At 40.7% G+C, this 19,528-nt stretch overlaps 1 protein-coding gene across 5 annotated transcripts in view; it reads left to right on the forward strand.

The window, feature by feature from the left end:
* FRYL (FRY like transcription coactivator) overlaps positions 1-17,420 on the forward strand; it is a 262,703-nt gene extending 245,283 nt beyond the window's left edge. For 4 of the 5 annotated variants that reach the window (XM_080646343.1, XM_080646344.1, XM_080646340.1 and 1 more), the window contains 7 exons: positions 604-753; positions 1,808-1,906; positions 8,309-8,374; positions 11,261-11,278; positions 12,021-12,131; positions 13,671-13,861; positions 15,347-17,420. In XM_080646343.1, the coding sequence (XP_080502469.1) occupies positions 604-753; positions 1,808-1,906; positions 8,309-8,374; positions 11,261-11,278; positions 12,021-12,131; positions 13,671-13,861; positions 15,347-15,605 (894 nt within the window). In that variant the 3' untranslated portion in view covers positions 15,606-17,420. The remainder of the gene's footprint in view (positions 1-603; positions 754-1,807; positions 1,907-8,308; positions 8,375-11,260; positions 11,279-12,020; positions 12,132-13,670; positions 13,862-15,346) is intronic. The other variant, XM_080646342.1, reaches the window with a different exon arrangement.
* The last annotated feature ends 2,108 nt before the right edge of the window (positions 17,421-19,528 follow it).

Below are 19,528 nucleotides of genomic sequence, written 5' to 3' on the forward strand. Positions count from 1 at the left end.
CTAAGAGTGCTACACAGACACATGTAGCTACACACCATTTATATAATTATTAGACTACGAGTAATACAGTATAGTTCACTGAATGCTCATTATGGCTCAGACGTTATCTGATTGTTTTATGTGGATAACTATTCTTGAGTTTTGAGATGTTACTCTTAATGTATTTTTCTGACTTTGATCATTAATGTCAGATGGCAGCCCATAGCCAAGGATAGTAAACTACATTTACCAAAAATTTATTTCAGGTAGAACTAAACTTTAGAAGCACGATACCTCAGACATGTGAGGACTTTATTTCCAAGGGTGTGTAGCATGTACTCCTAATGTCTCTTCCTATAAAAAAAAATCTCAGGAATGGGGGAATGCCTGGCATGTGTCACTATTTTCTTTTTTCAGTAATACTATTTCATTAATATTTCATCATTTTTAGAAGCTGTTTCCTAAAGTAGTGCCTAAAACATGGATTTACACCTCAGTTATTAGAATTCAGTATGTTGCTACAATAATTTCAAAAGAAAACATTGCCCTAATTAATAAATTATGCTTTTTTACTTAAAGATGAAAAGAGGCCTTCTAAACTTTTTCATATGCTTTTCTCTATAGACAATTCAAAGGAAGTTTGGAGACATAACGAACGAGGCAGTCAGCTTTCTTGGCGAGGGTCTGCAACGCATTGGTACCAAATTTAAAAGTTCATTGGAAGTGATGATGATGTGTTCGGAATGCCCAACAGTCTTTGTGGATGCTGAAACAGTAAGTTTTTACGTGAGGGCTCATGATAAAGACTAAATTTGAATGGTATCCTTCAATAAATAGGCTAATTTAGAATTTTTCCAACTTGCTTATAAATATATAGCAAAATACAATTCTAGTATACTAGAGGCCTGGTGCACAAAATTTGTGCACTGTGGGGGGGAGTGTCCCTCAGCCCAGCCTTCACCCTCTCCAATCAGGGACCCCTCAGGGGATGTCTGACTGTCGGTTTAGGCCCAATCCCTGTGGCAGTCGGACATCCCTCTCACAGTCCGGGACTGCTGGCTCCCAATTGCTCGCCTGCCTGATTGCCCCTAACCACTCCCCTGCCACCCTGATTGATGCCTAACTGCTCCCCAGCAGGCCTGGTCCCCCCAAACTGCCCTCCCTCCCCTGCAGGCCTGGTCACCCCCCAACTCCCCTCCCTCCCTTGCAGGCCGGTCACCCCCAACTGCCCTCCCCTGCCGGCCATCTTGTGTGAGGGTGTGATGGTCAATTTGCATATTACATTTTAATTTATATAGGATTAGATGCAGTGACTTGTGGCTGTTTCTGATTCTGACCCCTCCCTGCCTGCACCCTCCGGAGTCCTAGATGAGGAAGCTAACAAGTCATGCTGTAGAGATGTCTGCTTTTTTCATGATAACTAAATAAAAGTGGGGAGGGGATGGTTAGACCTCCCCCATTAAGAACTGAGTCTTCCCACCCTGTTTCCAAGCATATTTGGACATTTTACATTAAGATATTTAAGGACACTAAGGTTTAAGAAGCTCCAGAGGTGCTGCTTTCAAGGCAAATACTAGTCTGACATGCCCGAGCCAGCGTTTCACAGCATTCGAAGGCCTGCTAGTCCTGCTGACATCCTGGAAATCCCACTGATGCTTCCTCAGTTCTGGTGAAAGGTCAGCCCTGAGGATGGGGCAGAGTGCAGGAAGGGACACGGGCATCACGTTGGGCCACAGACCAGCTAACAGAAATTCCATGACCCATAAGTTGCCAGTCTCATGACCATGACTAGAAATAGTAACCTGGATCAATGTTTTTGATTTGACAGCTGGTGTCGTGTGATTTGCTAGAGACACTCAAGTTCAGTGTCTTGGAGTTGCAAGAACACCTGGATACGTACAATGCCAAGAGAGAAGCAGCCGAGCAGGTCAGTCTCTTCTTACTGTGAAAAGAATACTTTGCTTTTTTCCACCCTCCAATTTCTTGTATTTATTTTCTAAATTAATTAAAATGCTTGTTAGTAAGATTATATAGGTTTCAAGGTACGTTTCCATGATACATGACCTGTATTTGCACTGTGAGCCCACCACCCAAAGACAAATGTCTTTCATCACCTTATATTTGGCTCCCATTACCCTAAGCCAGCCATGGGCAAACTACGGCCCGCGGGCCGGATCCGGCTGTTCTATCCGGTTCTCTTGCTCTCCCCTCCGCTCCTTTACTTTGAATTTATATTAGTTCACACAAACACTTCATCCATGCTTTTGTTCTGGCCCTCCGGTCCAGTTTAAGAACCCATTGTGGCCCTCGAGTCAAAAAGTTTGCCCACCCCTGCCCTAAGCAGTGGTCGGCAAACTGCAGCTCGTGAGCCACATGCGGCTCTTTTGCTTCTTGAGTGTGGCTCTTCCACAAAATACCACCGCCTGGGCGAGTCTGTTTTGAAGAAGTGGCATTAGAAGAAGTTTAAGTTTAAAAAATTTGGCTCTCAAAAGAAATTTCAATCGTTGTACTATTGATATTTGGCTCTGTTGACTAATGAGTTTGCCGACCACTGCCCTAAAGAATCTGCCACCTGTGACCATGCTGTGATCCTTTCCCTGTGATGTGTGTGCTTGGGTGGGCAAAGGCAGAGATGAGCGTGTGGTAGATTATAGGTATCACCTGTGAAGAGGTATTTCTTCAACTCCAGTCTGGCACTGCAAAGCACAGTAGTTCTCTTCCCTGAGAGTAAGCGCTTTCAATTAGCAGGGGCAGAGAAAACCGAAAAGAAAAAAGAAATGCTTTTCCTTTTCACACAAACTGTATACAGTAGACATTTTTTTTTTTTATAGAGTAAATGGGTCTTTAAGTCTCCATCACAGGTAAAGGCCTATGAAAAATGTATAGCCCTGGCTGGTTTGGCTCAGTAGATAGAGCATTGGCCTGTGGGCTGAAGGGTCCCAGGTTCTATTCCAGTTAAGAGCACATGCCTGGGTTGCACGCTTGATCCCTAGTGGGGGGTGTGCAGGAGGCGGTTGATCGATGTTTCTAACTCTCTATTCCTCTCTGTAAAAAATTAATAAAATATATTTTTAAAAAAATGTATAAAACCTAGCTCTTATTCCAGATAAGAATATAAGGCACAAATACAGAATATGAATAATTGGTAACAAAAGTAAAATGTCAATTATGGTATAACTATAAATAAAAGTACTAGCAATGAAAGAGACCTCCCAAAATTGAAAGGCCACTTGGACTGATAGGAAACTTCATGGACTAGAGACAGGGCCTTAGGCCTTGACAGATGGAAATTTTAGATTGGGGGATTATTTTAGGGAGAGAAGATGGTATGAGAAAATACTTGTATTAGGGCTTTCCCCCCTTATAAGGGAAAGGGATCTTATATTTGGACTGAAAGAAGGGTGGCAGATTGGAAGAATTTTCAACATCTGGTCATCTTACATGTACATTCTCATACATGTCTTTTGGGTATATAGGTTCTCTTATCAATTGAGTATCCAGGAGAGGAATTGCTGCATGGTACATACGTATGTTCTACTTTAGGAGATTCTGCCAAGCACTTTTCTAAAAGAGATGGCATCAGTTTACAACCCCTTCAGCAGTGTGTTGCTTCTTATCTTTGTCACCACTTGGTATTGGCAACTTAAAAAAAATTGTTCATTATGGTAGGTGTGTGGTAGCATATTGGATATTATTTTGCATTTCCCCTGATGAATGTTTGAGTAACATTTCATATAGGTAATCTTCATTTAGATACTATGAATTGTGTCTTTTCAAGTACCTTGTCCATTTCAGAAAATGGGTTACTTGTGGTTTTCTGATTGATTTGTAGTTTTAAACCCACGCCTTTTATTGGATGAATGTATTACACATTTTTCCCCTCTCTGTGGCTAGCATTTTCACCATCTTGATGGCATCTTTTAATAAACAGAGTTCTCGGTTTTAATTAGTTCCACATTATCAGCTTTTCCATTATGGTTAGTGCCTTTTGTTTCTGCAGGAATGTAGCTTATCCTAGAAGCTGCAGTAAATTGTTACAGTGATGACCCTGGTGCTTGCCTCTCTGTCCACACCCCTTTGCTGTTCCTGCCATCAGGAGATGGAGTCTGTTCCCCCACCTCCAAGTGGAATGGCCTGTGACTTGTTCTGACCAGTTAGAAACGTTGCTGTGCAGCTTCGGAGACTAACACGTCCATGGTCTTTTGCAGCTTCTGCTTTTGCCATCATGCTGGCCAGAGTGTAAATTGGGATGAATTCTGAAAAACTATTTGAGCTCTAGTCTACTGGAGGATGAGGTCCTGTGGAGGAGGGTGGAGGAATCCCAGCTCTGAAGGCAGCATGCCAGCACAGAAGGGGGGCCAACTTGGGACTTCCAGCCCGAGTCGAGCCATCACATGAGTGTACACTCCGGGTGGCCCGAGGCAAAACCAGAAGGAACTCCCAGCCAACACATGCATCTGTCTGGTTGTTTTAAGCCAGTATGTACCATTTACAATAAGACATCAAATACCTACACGTAAGTCTAGTCGGGTGCTCTAGATCTCCACACAGAAAACCCCAAATATCACTGAGCAAAATTAGAGACTAAATATATGGAAGACTACACCGTATTCATGAGTCAGAAGACTCGATAGTGGAAAGGTGTCATTTTCCCCAAAAATGATATGTAGGTTTAATGCAATGTTGTTCTAAATCTCAGAGGGTACATTAATGAAAATTGACAGGCTAACTACAATTTATATGGAAATGCAAACAGCGAATACTAGGACAATCTTGCTGAACACAGCTCAACAAGCTAGAGTCCTCAGGTCATATCTGGCCCACTGCCTGTTTTATGTAAAGATATTTTAGGAAATAGCCATCCTGTTTGTTTACATATTGTCCAAGACTATTTTTGAAATGCATCACTATGTTATGTATTGCAACAGAGAATGCATGGTTTGCAACGCCTAAGATATTATCTGCCCTTTACAGAAAGAGTCTTCCAAACCTTGTCCTGAAGAACAGCAGCTAGGTCTAACAATGCAGTTGGTAAGACCTATTAGAAATCTTCCAGCCAGTGAGACCTATTAGAAATCTCAAAAGGGGCAGTACTGGCATAAGAGTAAAGAGACCAGTGGAATGTAATAGAGAATCCAGTAACAGACCCGCATATCCTATCTAATAAAGAGGGAATATGCTAATTGTCTGTCACACCCTCAAAGATGGCAGCGCCCAGTCCCCTCAGCCCCCGCCGGGGCAGCAGGCGGGTGGCACGGCCGGGCCCACCCCCAGGCGGGTCCAGCTGCTCCGCGTGCACGGCTTTGGAGTCCCCCAGTCCTCTCAGCCCCCCAGCTGCCCAAGTTCTGCCCGAGGTGCAGGCAAGCCTTGGATGTCAGCGGCCCAGCCGCCCGAGGCTCAGTTAACCAGGGCTGGCTGAGGCTTGAGCTCTCAGCAGTGGCAGCAGCAGAGGTGTGATGGGGGCATCGCCTTTCCCTGATCGCCGGGTCACCTCCTGCCCCTGAGGGCTCCTGGACTGTGAGAGGGGGCAGGCCGGGCTGAGGGAACCACCCCCCCTCCAATGCATGCATTTTCATGCACTGGGCCTCTAGTATAGTCATATAACTCACAGCAAAGGTGCTACTGCAATGCATTGGGGAAAGAATGTTCAAGAAATTATCCTGAATCCATTAAATATTTGTATGGGGGTGGAATGAACTTTGGTTCTTTTCTGAGCTACCATCTCCGTTTCTTGTCCCACCTACTCATTGTTACCTTTTTCCTCCTTTCTGGTCTTTTCTATCAACCACATATTTTTTATCATTCAGTTTTCTCCTCTCATAGTTTTTCAGTTGTACATCCTTTATTATTCCTTGAGTTTCCCCACGATCATGAGTGGAAGCCTAAGGTGTTTATCAGGACCCCGCCGTCTCGATTAGGACTGGACAATGTTTGTCTTCCCAGAACCACAAGACCAGAAATCTCCGCTCACCTTTTTAGACTCCCAGATGCTGCTGCTTGGTTTCTAAGCCTTTCCGCCTGCACAGCAAGTGTCCCTGAGGGGAAACCACACGCTGACTCTTAAGGTCCCTCCTCTGCAGTTCCTTCTTCTCCGCGATCCTCACACCTCCCCGTGCAGTGACACTGTAGGCCGCCACATTCTCTTCCACCTCTGCCTAGGGACATGCAGAAGCACATACTCTTGAGTAAACACTGGGATCGATGTAGGACTCCATTCGGTCCTTTCCTCGCACTCCCCAAATCCTGGTAATGGTATGCGGCTTTTATAGATGTCCGTGGAGGACTGGCCTTACACAAGCTCCTCCATCATGCCCAGACGCCAAACCTCTCAAGTTAAGTTTTAACCTTCACTTGAGTAAGAAAACATTGTGACAGGAAGACTGATTAGATGTGAACTAGAGCAGCAGTCACCAACCAGTGGTCTGTGGACCACTGGTGGTCTGTGAGGTCCGAAAGGTTGGCGACCACTGAACTAGAGGGTATTCTGTACACAGACGATCTGCTGTGTCCTGTGTACTCTGCTTGGAAAGGTGTGGACCTGTACTTTTCAGGACGGTATACAGCCCATGGGACTATAGGGTTGGGGTTTGTCTCTTAACAGAATAAAACCAGAAGTAATTGTGTTCAATAACGCTCCCAAATGCCGTATCACTGGACATACAGTATAAAAAATATTCAGGAAGGCCCTAGCTCAGGGGTCTTCAAACTTTTTAAACGGGGGGCCAGTTCACTGTCCCTCAGACTGTTGGAGGGCCAGACTATAGTTTAAAAAAAAAACTATGAACAAATTCCTATGCGCACTGCGGGCCCAGGACGAGTCGGCTGCTAAGCAGGACAGGCAGCAGCACCCGGCGGGCCGGAGAAATGTCCTCGGCGGGCTGCATGTGGCCCGCGGGCCGTAGTTTGAGGACCCCTGCCTGGTTTGGCTCAGTGGATAGAGCATCGGCCTACGGACTGAAGGATCCCGAATTCGATTCCAGGCTGTGGGCTCGATCCCCAGTAGGGGGCGTGCAGGAGGCAGCTGATCAATGATTCTCTCTTATCATTGGTTATCTCTGTCCCTCTCCCTTCCTCTTTGAAATCAATTTTAAAATCAATTAGTTACAACCTGCTTTACTGGGCATGTTTAAAATATTCAGTAAAAATAAGCCATTAAATAATCGATTGAAATTTTTCCAAATGTATTGGTTTACTTGGACAAATTGGACTGGATTAGTGATGATGCTTAAGAGTATAAGCCTTTTAACATCTTGTGTGGATAAAGAGTCATGTACAGTCACGACTGAATTTTGCTGATATGCGGAAATCTCCTGGACGCGTTGACAGTGGCTGCCAGCAGCTGTGTCTCACCAGGAAAGCTTAACATGTTTTCGTTTCGAGATGTCAAGCCAAGGGCCTGAGGCCAGTGCAGTCGGAGGGACCGGGATAAAAGGGACAGGAGGTCAGAGATTGTTTTGAAATAACTGAGATGTCTCATTGTCATTCTTTGCATGTAGAATGTTAAGCTACAATTGAGAATTTTAAATGTCTAGTACTGAAATATTTTCAAAGGGCAGACGTAACATAGCTGGTAATTTTTCCCAAAATCTTAGTGGAAAATGTCCCTATGATTTCTTATTGACTTTTATTTGTATTATAAAATACACCAAATAAAAAAAAAAAGAACTAAGATTTTAAAAACGAATATTAATACTATCAAACTGTCAAAACCTAGGAGCCTAACTTAAAGGCTTTTAGTGATCTTTCCTATTAAACCACATGGGATTTTATTTTTATTTGACCTTAAATAAATAGCCAACTTTAGGAATGACAACATTTGGCTCCTTATACCCAATATTCTTTGGAAATAACTTATCATTCATTACTGTCAAAAAGAGGGAGAAAAAAGATACAAAAATAAGATTTAAAATGGATTTTGGTTTCTGTTTGAGTAATTAAAACTGACACCACCAGCCTTCTGAGATTTACACTTCTGATCAGCAAAAGGACCGGTTAATTCTAAGTTGTCCTTATTAAATTGGCCGAAGGGGAATCGCATCTCTCATTTCCCATCTTACATTAGACAAGGGTCAGGCAGCGACTGTGAAGACTTCTCTGCACTGAAGTGCAGCTCCGCCTCCCCAGAGAGGGTCCTATTTGCATTTCTGTTGATAAGCGCTCAGAAGTGTGTGCATCTGGTTACACTGACGGTGTCATCCCGCTTGGATTGTTGCATATACACAGTGAGACTGTTAACTTTTAAATTTGTTGTTTTATACAACAGGCTGTTATATTACCAATGCTACTGTACAAATACTACATTAAAGTTCACTGTTACTTCTTTCTTTAGTGGTTAGACAATTGCAAGAGGACATTTGGCGCCAAAGACATTTATAGGATCAACACAGATGCACAAGTAAGTTTCCTATTCTTCGTTTTGCTGTATTTCTGTACCGGGTAATACTATGTGCATGCTCAAATGTCCTTATGTGATATTCCTAGAAAAAAGAATACGGGTAACATTTTTCATTTTTGCTATCAGAGCAATCTTTGTAAAAGTTAGGTTCAATGAAATACTGGCTTAGTAATGAAAAAATTCACTTCAATAAAAATGAATGACCAGCTTATGACTGAAGCGTAATAACATTCAGTAGATAGGCTTGATGGCTATCTGGACAGTCCAAGTCACTTTTAGCTGTATCTGCCTCTTGGAAGACATTTCTGTTCTTCACTGGTATTCTGCAGATAAATGGTCTGGTCAGGAATGCAAACCCCAAAATAAGGTTATATACATTCATATTTGCCTTTCTAAACATGAAATTCTGACTGGATAAACTGTAATGTTTTTTACCAGTGTAAAATTCAATGAAATAATAGTATTTTCTTAGAGAAAAGTATACATATACAACACATCATATTAAGTGAGGATAAATTAAGACTTACAAATTATTCTAATAAGAATACAACTTCATATGGGGAAGATACATTCATCAATGGCCTTTGCATATGACATCAGAATTCTAATCTTTTTCAACATCAGTTATATTGTTATAGAGTTCTAGTCACTGTAAAAGTTATTGTACCATTATAAAGAAAATGTTAAGTTTTTTTAAAAATTAAATGCTGAGAAAATAATGGCACACTCTTAATACATGTTAACTATTTGCCAGGCACTGTACTATTTATTTCACATTCATTATCCTAACAACTCTGTCTAGTAGATGCTATAATTATAGCATTCCCCATTTTGCAAATGAGGAAATTGAGGCTCAGAGAAGCTAACTTACCTAAAATCAGTAAATAAGTAGAATTAAAAATCAAACCTAGGCAGTCCTGCACTGTTACAAAGAAACTGTCAAATCATGTGTGTAAAATAAGGAATTAACCCTGGATTAGAGTTAGATCCTTTGGTTCTAGTTCTGACTTTGCCACCACTTAACTGCATGGCTTAAGCAAGTAATATACTCTTTTTCCTATATAAATTAGGTGTTTAGACTAAGTGATTTCTTATATTCCTTCTACCTTGAAGAAAATGAATTCCATCTCCCAAAGTCTACATCAGTTAATCTTGCTCAAGGTTTTCTGCTAAATGAAAACTGTACATTTAAGATTTCATTTATGTCTCTCTCCTTTCATCTTCAGCTCTTGAGTGGGGACCTTTTTACACATTATCTGTTAAGTGTCCCTGTGTACCAGTGTAGTCTTTTGCTTAATAAGCAATCTATAGTTATTTAAAAATAAGAATGTACACTGAGTGGCCAGATTATTATGATCTCTGAACACATAATAATCTGGCCACTCAGTGTGTGTGTATATATATTAGAGGTCCAGTGCATGAACCGTGCATGGGCGGAGTCCGGCCAGTCTGGCCAGGGGGAGGGGACATGGGCGGTTGGCCGGCCGGCCTGCCTGCCTGCTGGTCAAACTCCTGGTCGAGGGGACAATTTGTATATTAGCCTTTTATTATATAGGAATTACACTGAGTGGCCAGATTATTATGCATTCAGAATCATAATAATCTGGCCACTCAGTGTATATGCAAATTTCAATGTACTTAAAAGGTGTTAATTTAAAATATACAGTGTTAGCATATTTAGTATAATTTATGGCAATTCAGAGCTATAAGAATCAATTACAATTGTAGTTATTTCCTACAATTGTGATCATAAACATGATCAGTGATTTCTTCTCCATTACATTCCATAGTAGAGGCTATGGATATATGCACATAGAGTTAGCTCTGTTTTATTTATGCTAAGAGAAGAGGGAAAAGGTATTTAAAACTCAACTAATTATTACTTTCCATATAAAACCTTAGAAATTTAGATATGCTAATAAGTTTGACATTGGATTATGCTCAACTAATGTTCACAGAATGGCCGCCTAAGTAATTTATGGTAAGCAGTAGGGAGCTAAAAGTTCAGCTTTGCTTAGCAAATCCTTTCTAAATTGAAAGGAATAAATGTTATATAAGTAGTTCTTCTGAGGAAACTACTTAGAAAAGCAGGCTTCAAAGGGGACTTTTAGAAGCAGGACTTACATTATGGCAATTGCTATTTTAAATAGAAATCATTTTTCTCCGTTAATGAGTAGGTCTGAGTTTCTGTAGATGTTTTAATGTGATAGTTTTTAAGTATGTATTTTACATACATTATCTTATTTGATTCAAACCTAGTAGGTTTGAGTTTCTGAAGTTTACTAAATTATATTGGAATGCAATTTAAAACACACATCTGCTTTCGCTATTTTACCTTCTGACTCGGCACCAATTCTGGCAACATAGGACCTAATTAGACAGTGAAAGGTAGGAAGCCTAGAATGAGCCACACCAAAGATAATCTTCTCGTGGGTAAGTATTATGTAAGATTATAAGCCACCTTCTTTCTGAGAACAGTAATCTGCTTATTTCCTAATGAGAAATTTTCTCCTTTACTAAGAAAATTTTATGACACTTGGCATTTTTTTTTGAAAGCTATAAAGATTTAGATAAAGACCACTTATAATAGCCAGATTTCTCAAAATCACATTAGTTGGATTTTCTTCATAACTGTTACACAGAAATAAACTGTAGCCTAAATATAATTTTTTATTTGGCAAAGTGTTAAAATACACCCTGGATTGCTACAGTAAATGTCTAAAGAGTTTTATTCTGGAAATAGCATCATAAATTTTTCTTTGGGGTGTAATTAAATGTTCTTCCGTTTGCCTGGGACATCTGTGACCCTAGTTAAAATGATCTTACACTAATTCTTGGTCTTTTTCTTCCTTTGTATTTTTGTGACCCGATCACCTTCTTGCTTAGCAAATGGAAATTCTAGCAGTAAGTGACCTGTCTTAATTTATAGACTACTTATCCATGTCAGACAAATTGGTTTTCATTTGCCATTTGTCCATTTGTGACCTAGCAATGTTTTGTCATGGACTGCTACTTTAAAAGTAGTGTGTGCTTCAGGTTTGCATAGCCCTAATCTATGAAACATGATCCAATAAAAATGTGATTTTATAATCAATATGTACAACTAGCACTTGCCTTCTCATACATTTACAACTAACATCTCCTTTTAAATTTCTTCATTTTGAAATTCAAAGTGCAAATGTTAATTTCATTGTCTCATATCAATGAGATTACAGTGTGTTTTTTTAGAAAAATGAATTCATTTTTAGCTAAGCGATCACCCAGTTTTACTCTGCTTTAACAAGCACTGATTGCTAAATATAGTGAGATATATGTATCTTGATGCGGCAAAAGCATATGCATTTGAATTATGAATTTAAAGTTTTAAGTAACAGTGAATCCTTTTTAAAGCATCCTATATATTGTCTGCTTTAAAATTCTAATGTGAAAATGCTTCACACTAAAAATGAATTATGTAACCAACAATACCCTTAATCAGTCTTCAAAGCATCTTTCATCAGCTTCATACTGTATTAACTTGCTTACTGCAGAAAAATAAATGCCAGGACAATTTTAACAGCTATTTTACAAATTTATTGGAAATATGTGGTCTAGTCATTTATGGAAAATCACACCTAAATTGTAATTCAATGTTATTTATTTCTAGGAACTGGAGCTCTGCCGAAGGTTATACAAATTGCATTTTCAATTACTACTTCTGTTCCAAGCCTACTGTAAACTTATCAACCAAGTAAATGCAATAAAAAATGAAGCAGAGGTAAATATTTAATTATACTAGGCATCAATTAACTGATTCTAGAAAGTTAAAATGTACACATGCATATATATATATATATATATCCCTTGTAGGAGAGCTTAAGTCCAAAGTCACACATAGTGAATCATTTCTTATCAGAATTGTTTTTTGAAATGATATGCTATTTCCGGACCTATTAGTAAATGAGGCAGTAGATACCCAGCAGTCTTAAAAGATTCATGACCTTAAAGGTCACAGTAGCAGCAATAGATCATCTGTAATCAAAAGTCTGGTAAAGCCGAAACCGGTTTGGCTCAGTGGATGGAGCGTCGGCCTGCGGACTGAAGGGTCCCGGGTTCGATTCCGGTCAGGGGCATGTACCTTGGTTGCGGGCACATCTCCAGTGGGAGGTGTGCAGGAGGCAGCTGATCGATGTTTCTCTCTCATCGATGTTTCTGACTCTCTATCCCTCTCCCTTCCTCTCTGTAAAAAATCAATAAAATATATATTTAAAAAAAAAAAAAAAAAAGTCTGGTAAAGCACATCAATCCCATAAAGACATTATATTATGAAACCCCCTAACACCTATCCTTATATTATTTTGTAGTTTAGTAATGCACACAAGAATAAGCATGTAATGAATAGATTCAGAGGTAGTGACTTTAGTCTTTTTTTTCCCCCATTTTCAACCACTGATCCTAAACCATCACTGGGGAAATGATTTAATATTTTTAAATGGTTAAATGTAAAAGGATGTATACACACACACTGGTTTATATAAAATACATTGGGCTGCCCAGCCAGTGTGGCTCAGTGGTTGAGCACTGACCTATGAACGAGGAGATCATGGTTCGATGCCTGGTCAGGGCACATGCCTGGGTTGCAGGCTCGATCCCTGGTAGGGGCTGTGCGGAAGACAGCTGATCACTGATTCTGTCTCATCACTGATGTTTCCATATCTCTCCCTTCCTCTCTGAAATAAAACTATATATAAAAATAAAATACACTGGGTAAATAACCTTTTAAAATATAAAGACTTTACTGTCAAAAAAGGTTCATGATCCTTTCTAACAGTAAATGTATTTTTACTATCCAAGAGGAAGTATAGATCACATGTTAAAACCAATATAAACATTAGTTACAACTTGCTTTACTTATTACAATGTAACATTTATTACACTTATTACAACCTATTTTTTTTTTAAATTTTATTGATTTTAGAGAGGAAGGGGATGGGGAGAGAAAGACATTGCATTTTTTGTTCCACTCATTTATGCATTCATTGCTTGCTTCTCGTATGTGCCCGGACCAGGATGGAACCCACAACCTTGGCATAGCTCTAACCAACTGAGCCACCCAGCCAGGGCCAACCTGTTACTTTCTCCAGGGTATTTAAAAGACTGCTATTGGGTGGCTAAAATTACTCATCCCTACTCAACAGAGAACTTACCTGCCCTTAAGTAGTAAGTTTAACATTTGAACATCTTTATCGCTGCCAATTAAATGCTCGTTTTGTTGATGAATATACAGTAGATCCCTTTAAGGTGTGTTTACTTTTAGGTCATCAACATGTCCGAGGAACTGGCCCAGCTGGAAAGTATCCTCAGAGAAGCCGAGTCCGCTTCTGAAAGTGAAGAAACCGACATTTCCAAAGCTGCACAAACTACTATAGAAACTGCCATTCACTCCTTAATTGAAACTTTGAAAAATAAGGAATTTATATCAGCTGTAGCACAAGTCAAAGCTTTCAGGTAAAATGTGAACGAATTTTAAGGAGATGCTTTTATACCAGCGATTTTCAACCTTTTTCATCTCATGGCACACAAACTAATTGCTAAAATTCTGGGGCACACAAAAAAAATACATTTTTTGCTGATCTGATAAAAAATTATATAAATTTGATTCATTTACACTAAGTGGCTATTTTTATTAGCTGTTGTCATTTTTAAAATTTTATTTGACAATAAGGCAGGGGTCCTCAAACTACAGCCCGCGGGCCACATGCGGCCTGCCGAGGACATTTATCCGGCCCGCCGGGTGCCACTGCCTGTCCTGCTTAGCAGCCGACTCGTCCCGGGCCCGCAGTGCGCATAGGAATTTGTTCATAGTTTTTTTTTTTTAAACTATAGTCCGGCCCTCCAACCGTCTGAGGGACAGTGAACTGGCCCCCCGTTTAAAAAGTTTGAGGACCCCTGATCTAAGGGAAAAGAGGTCAGTCCCCCTAACTAAATAGTCAGGTACTGCATGCTTTAAAAACTCATGTGGCACAGCTGCTGAAAATCACTGCTTTATTAGACTGGGAGTTTACAGTGATTGGGTTTTGGTTTTCATTTTGATGATTCAATAGCAGATCTTTGTGTAAGGCAAACATGATTTTGTTCACTCTCAGTGATAAATTCAGTAATCTTTTTGCTCAAATATTAAAACACTAGAGGCCCAGTGCACAAAATTCGTGCACAGGGGATGTGTCCCTCAGCCCAGCCCGCACCCTCTCCAATCTGGGATCGGGCCTAAACAGGCAGTCGGACATCCCTCTCACAATCCAGGACTGCTGGCTCCCAACCACTCGCCTGCCTGATTGCCTCTAACCCAGGGGTGGGCAAACTTTTTGATTCGAGGGCCACAATGGGTTCTTAAACTGGACCGGAGGGCCGGAACAAAAGCATAGATGGAGTGTTTGTGTGAACTAATATAAATTCAAAGTAAAGGAGCAGAGGGGAGAGCAAGAGAACCGGATAGAACAGCCGGATCCGGCCCGCGGGCCGTAGTTTGCCCATGGCTGCTCTAACTGCTTCTGCCTGCCAGCCTGATCACCCCCTAACTGCTCCCCTACCAGCCTGATTGCCCCAAACTGTCCTCCCCTGCAGGCCTGGTCACCCCCAACTGCCCTCCCCTGCTGGCCCAGTCACCCCCAACTTCCCTCCCTTGCCAGCCTGGTCACCCCCAACTTCCCTCCCCTGCTGGCCTGGTCACCCCTAACTGCCCTCTTCCTGCCGGCCTGGTTGCCCCCAACTTCCCTCCCCTGCTGGCCATCTTGTGACAGCCATCTTGTGCCCACATGGGGGTGGCCATCTTGTGTGTTGGAGTGATGGTCAATTTGCATATCACCTCTTTATTAGATAGGATGCCTGGTGATGCACAATGAAATGGTCGTCTTGGGTGTTAAAATGTAGTTATTAACCTTAATAACTGCCGGTGGGGTCTCAGAACTTAAAAGCACTGTGTGTTACTTTCAGATCTCTCTGGCCCAATGACATCTTCGGCAGCTGTGAAGAGGACCCTGTGCAGACGCTGTTACACATATATTTCCATCACCAGACGCTGGGCCAGACAGGAAGCTTTGCAGTTATAGGCTCTGACCTGGACATGTCAGAAGCCAACTACAAACTGATGGAACTCAATCTAGAAATAAGAGAGTCTCTACGCATGGTGCAATCATACCAACTACTAGCACAGGCCAAACCAATTGGAAATTTGGTGAGCACTGGATTCTGAGAAACTTCATGGATTTAGGAAAGAAACTAAACTGAAGATTATTAAGAATATTAACAAGCACCTTTTATGAACCCTTGCAATTCATTGATAACTTTTTCTGGCAGCACCCACAACCACAGTGTAACTAATGTCAAAATCAAAGATCTGAAGAAGAAGAAAAAAAACTAATTGTTTAACAGCTGCCAATACCTCCCACCATAACTACAAAGAAGGGATTTTTAAATTACTTAACCTATGTGAACGGAAAAGGGCTAAAAGTGATGCATACAAGTACATACATGGCTTTCTGGAGAAACCCATTGTAAACGTTTGCAATAATGGCCTCTTATATGGAGACATTGGAAAGCAGGTGAAATGAGGCTGGTTTGTTTTAGCTGAAGGCCTGCAACGCTGCTTGGATTCCTAGCAGTCACAAGCATCACCTACAATTGATGCTTAATTATCTACATGAAGAACATCCAGTCGGATAGATATACGCAGAAACTTATTTGCAAAAACCATTGACTTTTCGATATGTGGGATCAGGGTGTGGGTGTTTTGTTTTTCAGTCTGTATAAGGAATTGTGTGTGTGTGAGCTGGGGTGTGTGAATACGTGATAGTCATATTTTCAAGGTATGGGTGTTTGGTGATAACATCTCAGAGCATGCCTGAAAGAGCACTGCAAGATTATTTTTGAAGAAATTTTATTTTATTAGATCTAACGCTTCATAGTGTGTAAATGTTAGAACGTTTTAATAATATTTTAAAACTGGGCTCTCCCAGTATTTCAAAAAGAAATAATATATCTGTTAACGTTATTGGAATGCTGCTCAGTTCTCTGATCAGTGCTTATGTTATGATTGTTGATAACTAACCAAAGTAGATGCCTGCAGAGACTTTAAAATGTAAAATAAAGATGTATGCTGCCAGTCAGCTATTCTCATTAGAAAAGTTAACTTATTTTACTCCATAATTATAGAAACTGTATAGATTAAAACCAGTATTTTTCTTGTACATTTGTGCAATGCACTGTTCTACAAGAATAGGTGTACAAAGCTAAAGAAAAAATTGTGGTCATTGATGATAGACTATATGACTTGCAGGCTCTGAAGTCTGCAGAATTCAAGAAGAGAGATGCAAATGCATTTTTATATGTTTATTCGGGACTCAAATGTTTCACCCTAAAGGAACCTGGGGTTATAGGGGGAAATGAGAGGAAGCCTGAAGACCAACTACCAAAACATGCAATATACTTAGCCACTGTCTAAGCCTGTAGCATAACATGAACTGGATTCTCTGTCCTTTTTTAAATAGCATTTTGTAAAAGAAATGAATGTAGTCCCACAATTCCTCTGGTTTGAAAGGAACACCCTTGTATTTTTTATATGCATCTCTTATCCACTGTGACTTTTCTTTTAAACTGGGCTCTGGGGTTCCAGGGTTTAGAATGTAGGAATGAACTGCTTAGCTTTGCCTTTTCTTGGGGGTGTGGACGCTGCCAGAAATGTAATTATGCTCAAGTGCATTAACTGAAGGCACGGTGCACCCTGTTGGACTGCTGACTATAGTTAAATGTTACCTGAAAAACTCCCTAACTGGTCACGGCACATCCATAATCACTGTATTTTTTGACCCTGATAAAACCAATTATTTTGATGGTGTCCTGGTACTGTAAATGGTCTCCTTTAAATTATTTAGTAACATTTGGGTGTGGGGCAGGGAAGAGAGGGCTGGTGTCCAGAGAGACACCCCATTTTACATCCTATCTTACCATCCCCTATTTTTCCTCACCTTCCTTCTATCCTTTTTGTTAAAATAAAAGGCATTGTAGTTGTTGGTTTGTGTTGTATTTTAAGAAAAGATGAATGATTTTAGTGTGCATCCTTTAGAAACTTTACAAATTATCTTCATTATTCAACATAATTTTCCGTAAAAGGGGGAGAACAAAATTAGTTGATTACCTGCCATGCTGGTTTGCTCACAGTGGTTAGAGCGTCAGCCCTCAGAGTGAAGGGCTGCGGGTTTGACTCCAGTCACGGGCACGTACCTCAGTTGCAGGCTTGCTCCCTGGCCCCCATCGGGGTGCATGCGGGAGGCAACCTACATGTCTCTCCCCCTCCCTTCCACTCTCTAAAAATCAATGGAAAAAAATACCCTCAGGTGAGGATTAACAACCAAAATTAGTTGATTACCCAAATCAAACCTTGCAAACGGTTGAAATTTTCTTTCATGTTTATTTATATGTAACTACGTCTATTAATAATGTAATGAAAATTAACACACCTGCAGAAATCAAGATGCAAATGTACATTCATTAGGATTGTCCTTCTGCCAAAGGGTTTTCCTCACACCTGTACTTCTTTGCCGCTGATCCTCTAAATCCAAACTATGCACTTATTGACAAACTATATCAAATGTTTAACTTAGAAACTGTTTAACTTATGGAATTGAAGTGAGAAAACCATTTTCAAAATAGTTTATATAATAACAACAGAAGAGATCTGGATGTTCCCTCACACTACTTCGAAAATAGAAGGCCAAGGGTTTTTACACAATGCAGAAAGTATTTCCTACTGTAGGTGACGTAAAATAACCCGTTGGGTTACAACCTAAAATTTAGAAAATAGTTAGGCATCTCTTGGAACAGACTCACCAAGTCTCCCTGCTTCGGGTCTGTGAGAACTGCTCAGACGCCACACCAGCATAACCTCAACGGGAGGAAAGAAGATGCCAGAATCAATATAATTGTGTTTTATGACTTTAAAATTTTTTTTCAAAGTAATACACTGTTGCTTTAGCAAATGTAGGAAATGTGAAGAAAATTACAATCAATTTCTGGACACCTACAGATCACAGTAATCTGGAGTATTTCCTTCTAGCCTCTCGCTCAAAAAATTCACATAAATTTCTAATTGTATACATTCAGATCAATATCACCTTCTCATTGCTGGAATGTTATCAATGTAACTTTAAAAAAATTTTTTTTAATTTCAGAAAGAGGAAGGGGAAGAGAGAGAAACATCATTGATCGGCTGCCTCCTGCACACCCCCTACTGGGGATCGAGCCTGCAATCCCGGCATGTGCCCTGCCTGGGAATCGAACCATGACCTCCTAGGTTGACATTCAACCACTGAATCACACCAGCCGGGCATCACTGTAACTCATGAAAATGATGTTTTGTGCCACTTGATTCAATGTCTGAATCCCCACGAAGTAAAACATAGTTTGATCCTTGCTTTCCTCACCTGTAAAATAGGATTAGCTGCTCTATTAGAAAAATGTAACTACCCACGTTAATAGCCGATGAATTTCTCTCAGGACCCAAAGCAGGTATCTTTCTACTCTTCCCTCATTCATTCAGCAAATGCTTGAGAGCATACTGTACACCGTACGCATGCCGGATGAGTCAAGTGAGTGTCCTATTCCTACCCTCAAATCAGTAACAGGTGTCAGAATGAAACAGCACCTTCAACACCTAGGGTTCTTGTCACTCATTCCTCTGACACCCCACCCCCAAAGATCATTTTATCTGATCTTTGCCTTACTGATTTATAGACATGCATTGTACAGCCAGAGTGATTTCTTTTTAAAGGTGAATGTGTCACTGTCCCACCGTAGCTTTAAAACCTTTCGGTAGATTCTCACCGATGACAGGTACCTGAGCAAAGTGAAAGAAGTATTCCCCGTCTGGGCCTGCCAGTCTCACCGACTGTCATACCCGTTCCCGTCCAGCCTTCTGCCACAGGCCACCTGGGTTTCCCACCACTGGGCACATGTTAGCTTAATCTGGGAGGTTTTCCCTTCCTCCCTTTACCTAATTCAGCTCAACCAAACTCCAGCCGAAGTGTCATTTTTAAAGCAAGCCCTCCCTAATCTGCCCAAGTCCAATCCCCTATTCATTACCATGGCAGAACTTCTATTTTACATTTTAATGCAAAAATG

The sequence above is a fragment of the Plecotus auritus genome (assembly GCF_963455305.1).
Source record: "Plecotus auritus genome assembly, chromosome: 1".
In the NCBI taxonomy this organism is placed as follows: domain Eukaryota; kingdom Metazoa; phylum Chordata; class Mammalia; order Chiroptera; family Vespertilionidae; genus Plecotus; species Plecotus auritus.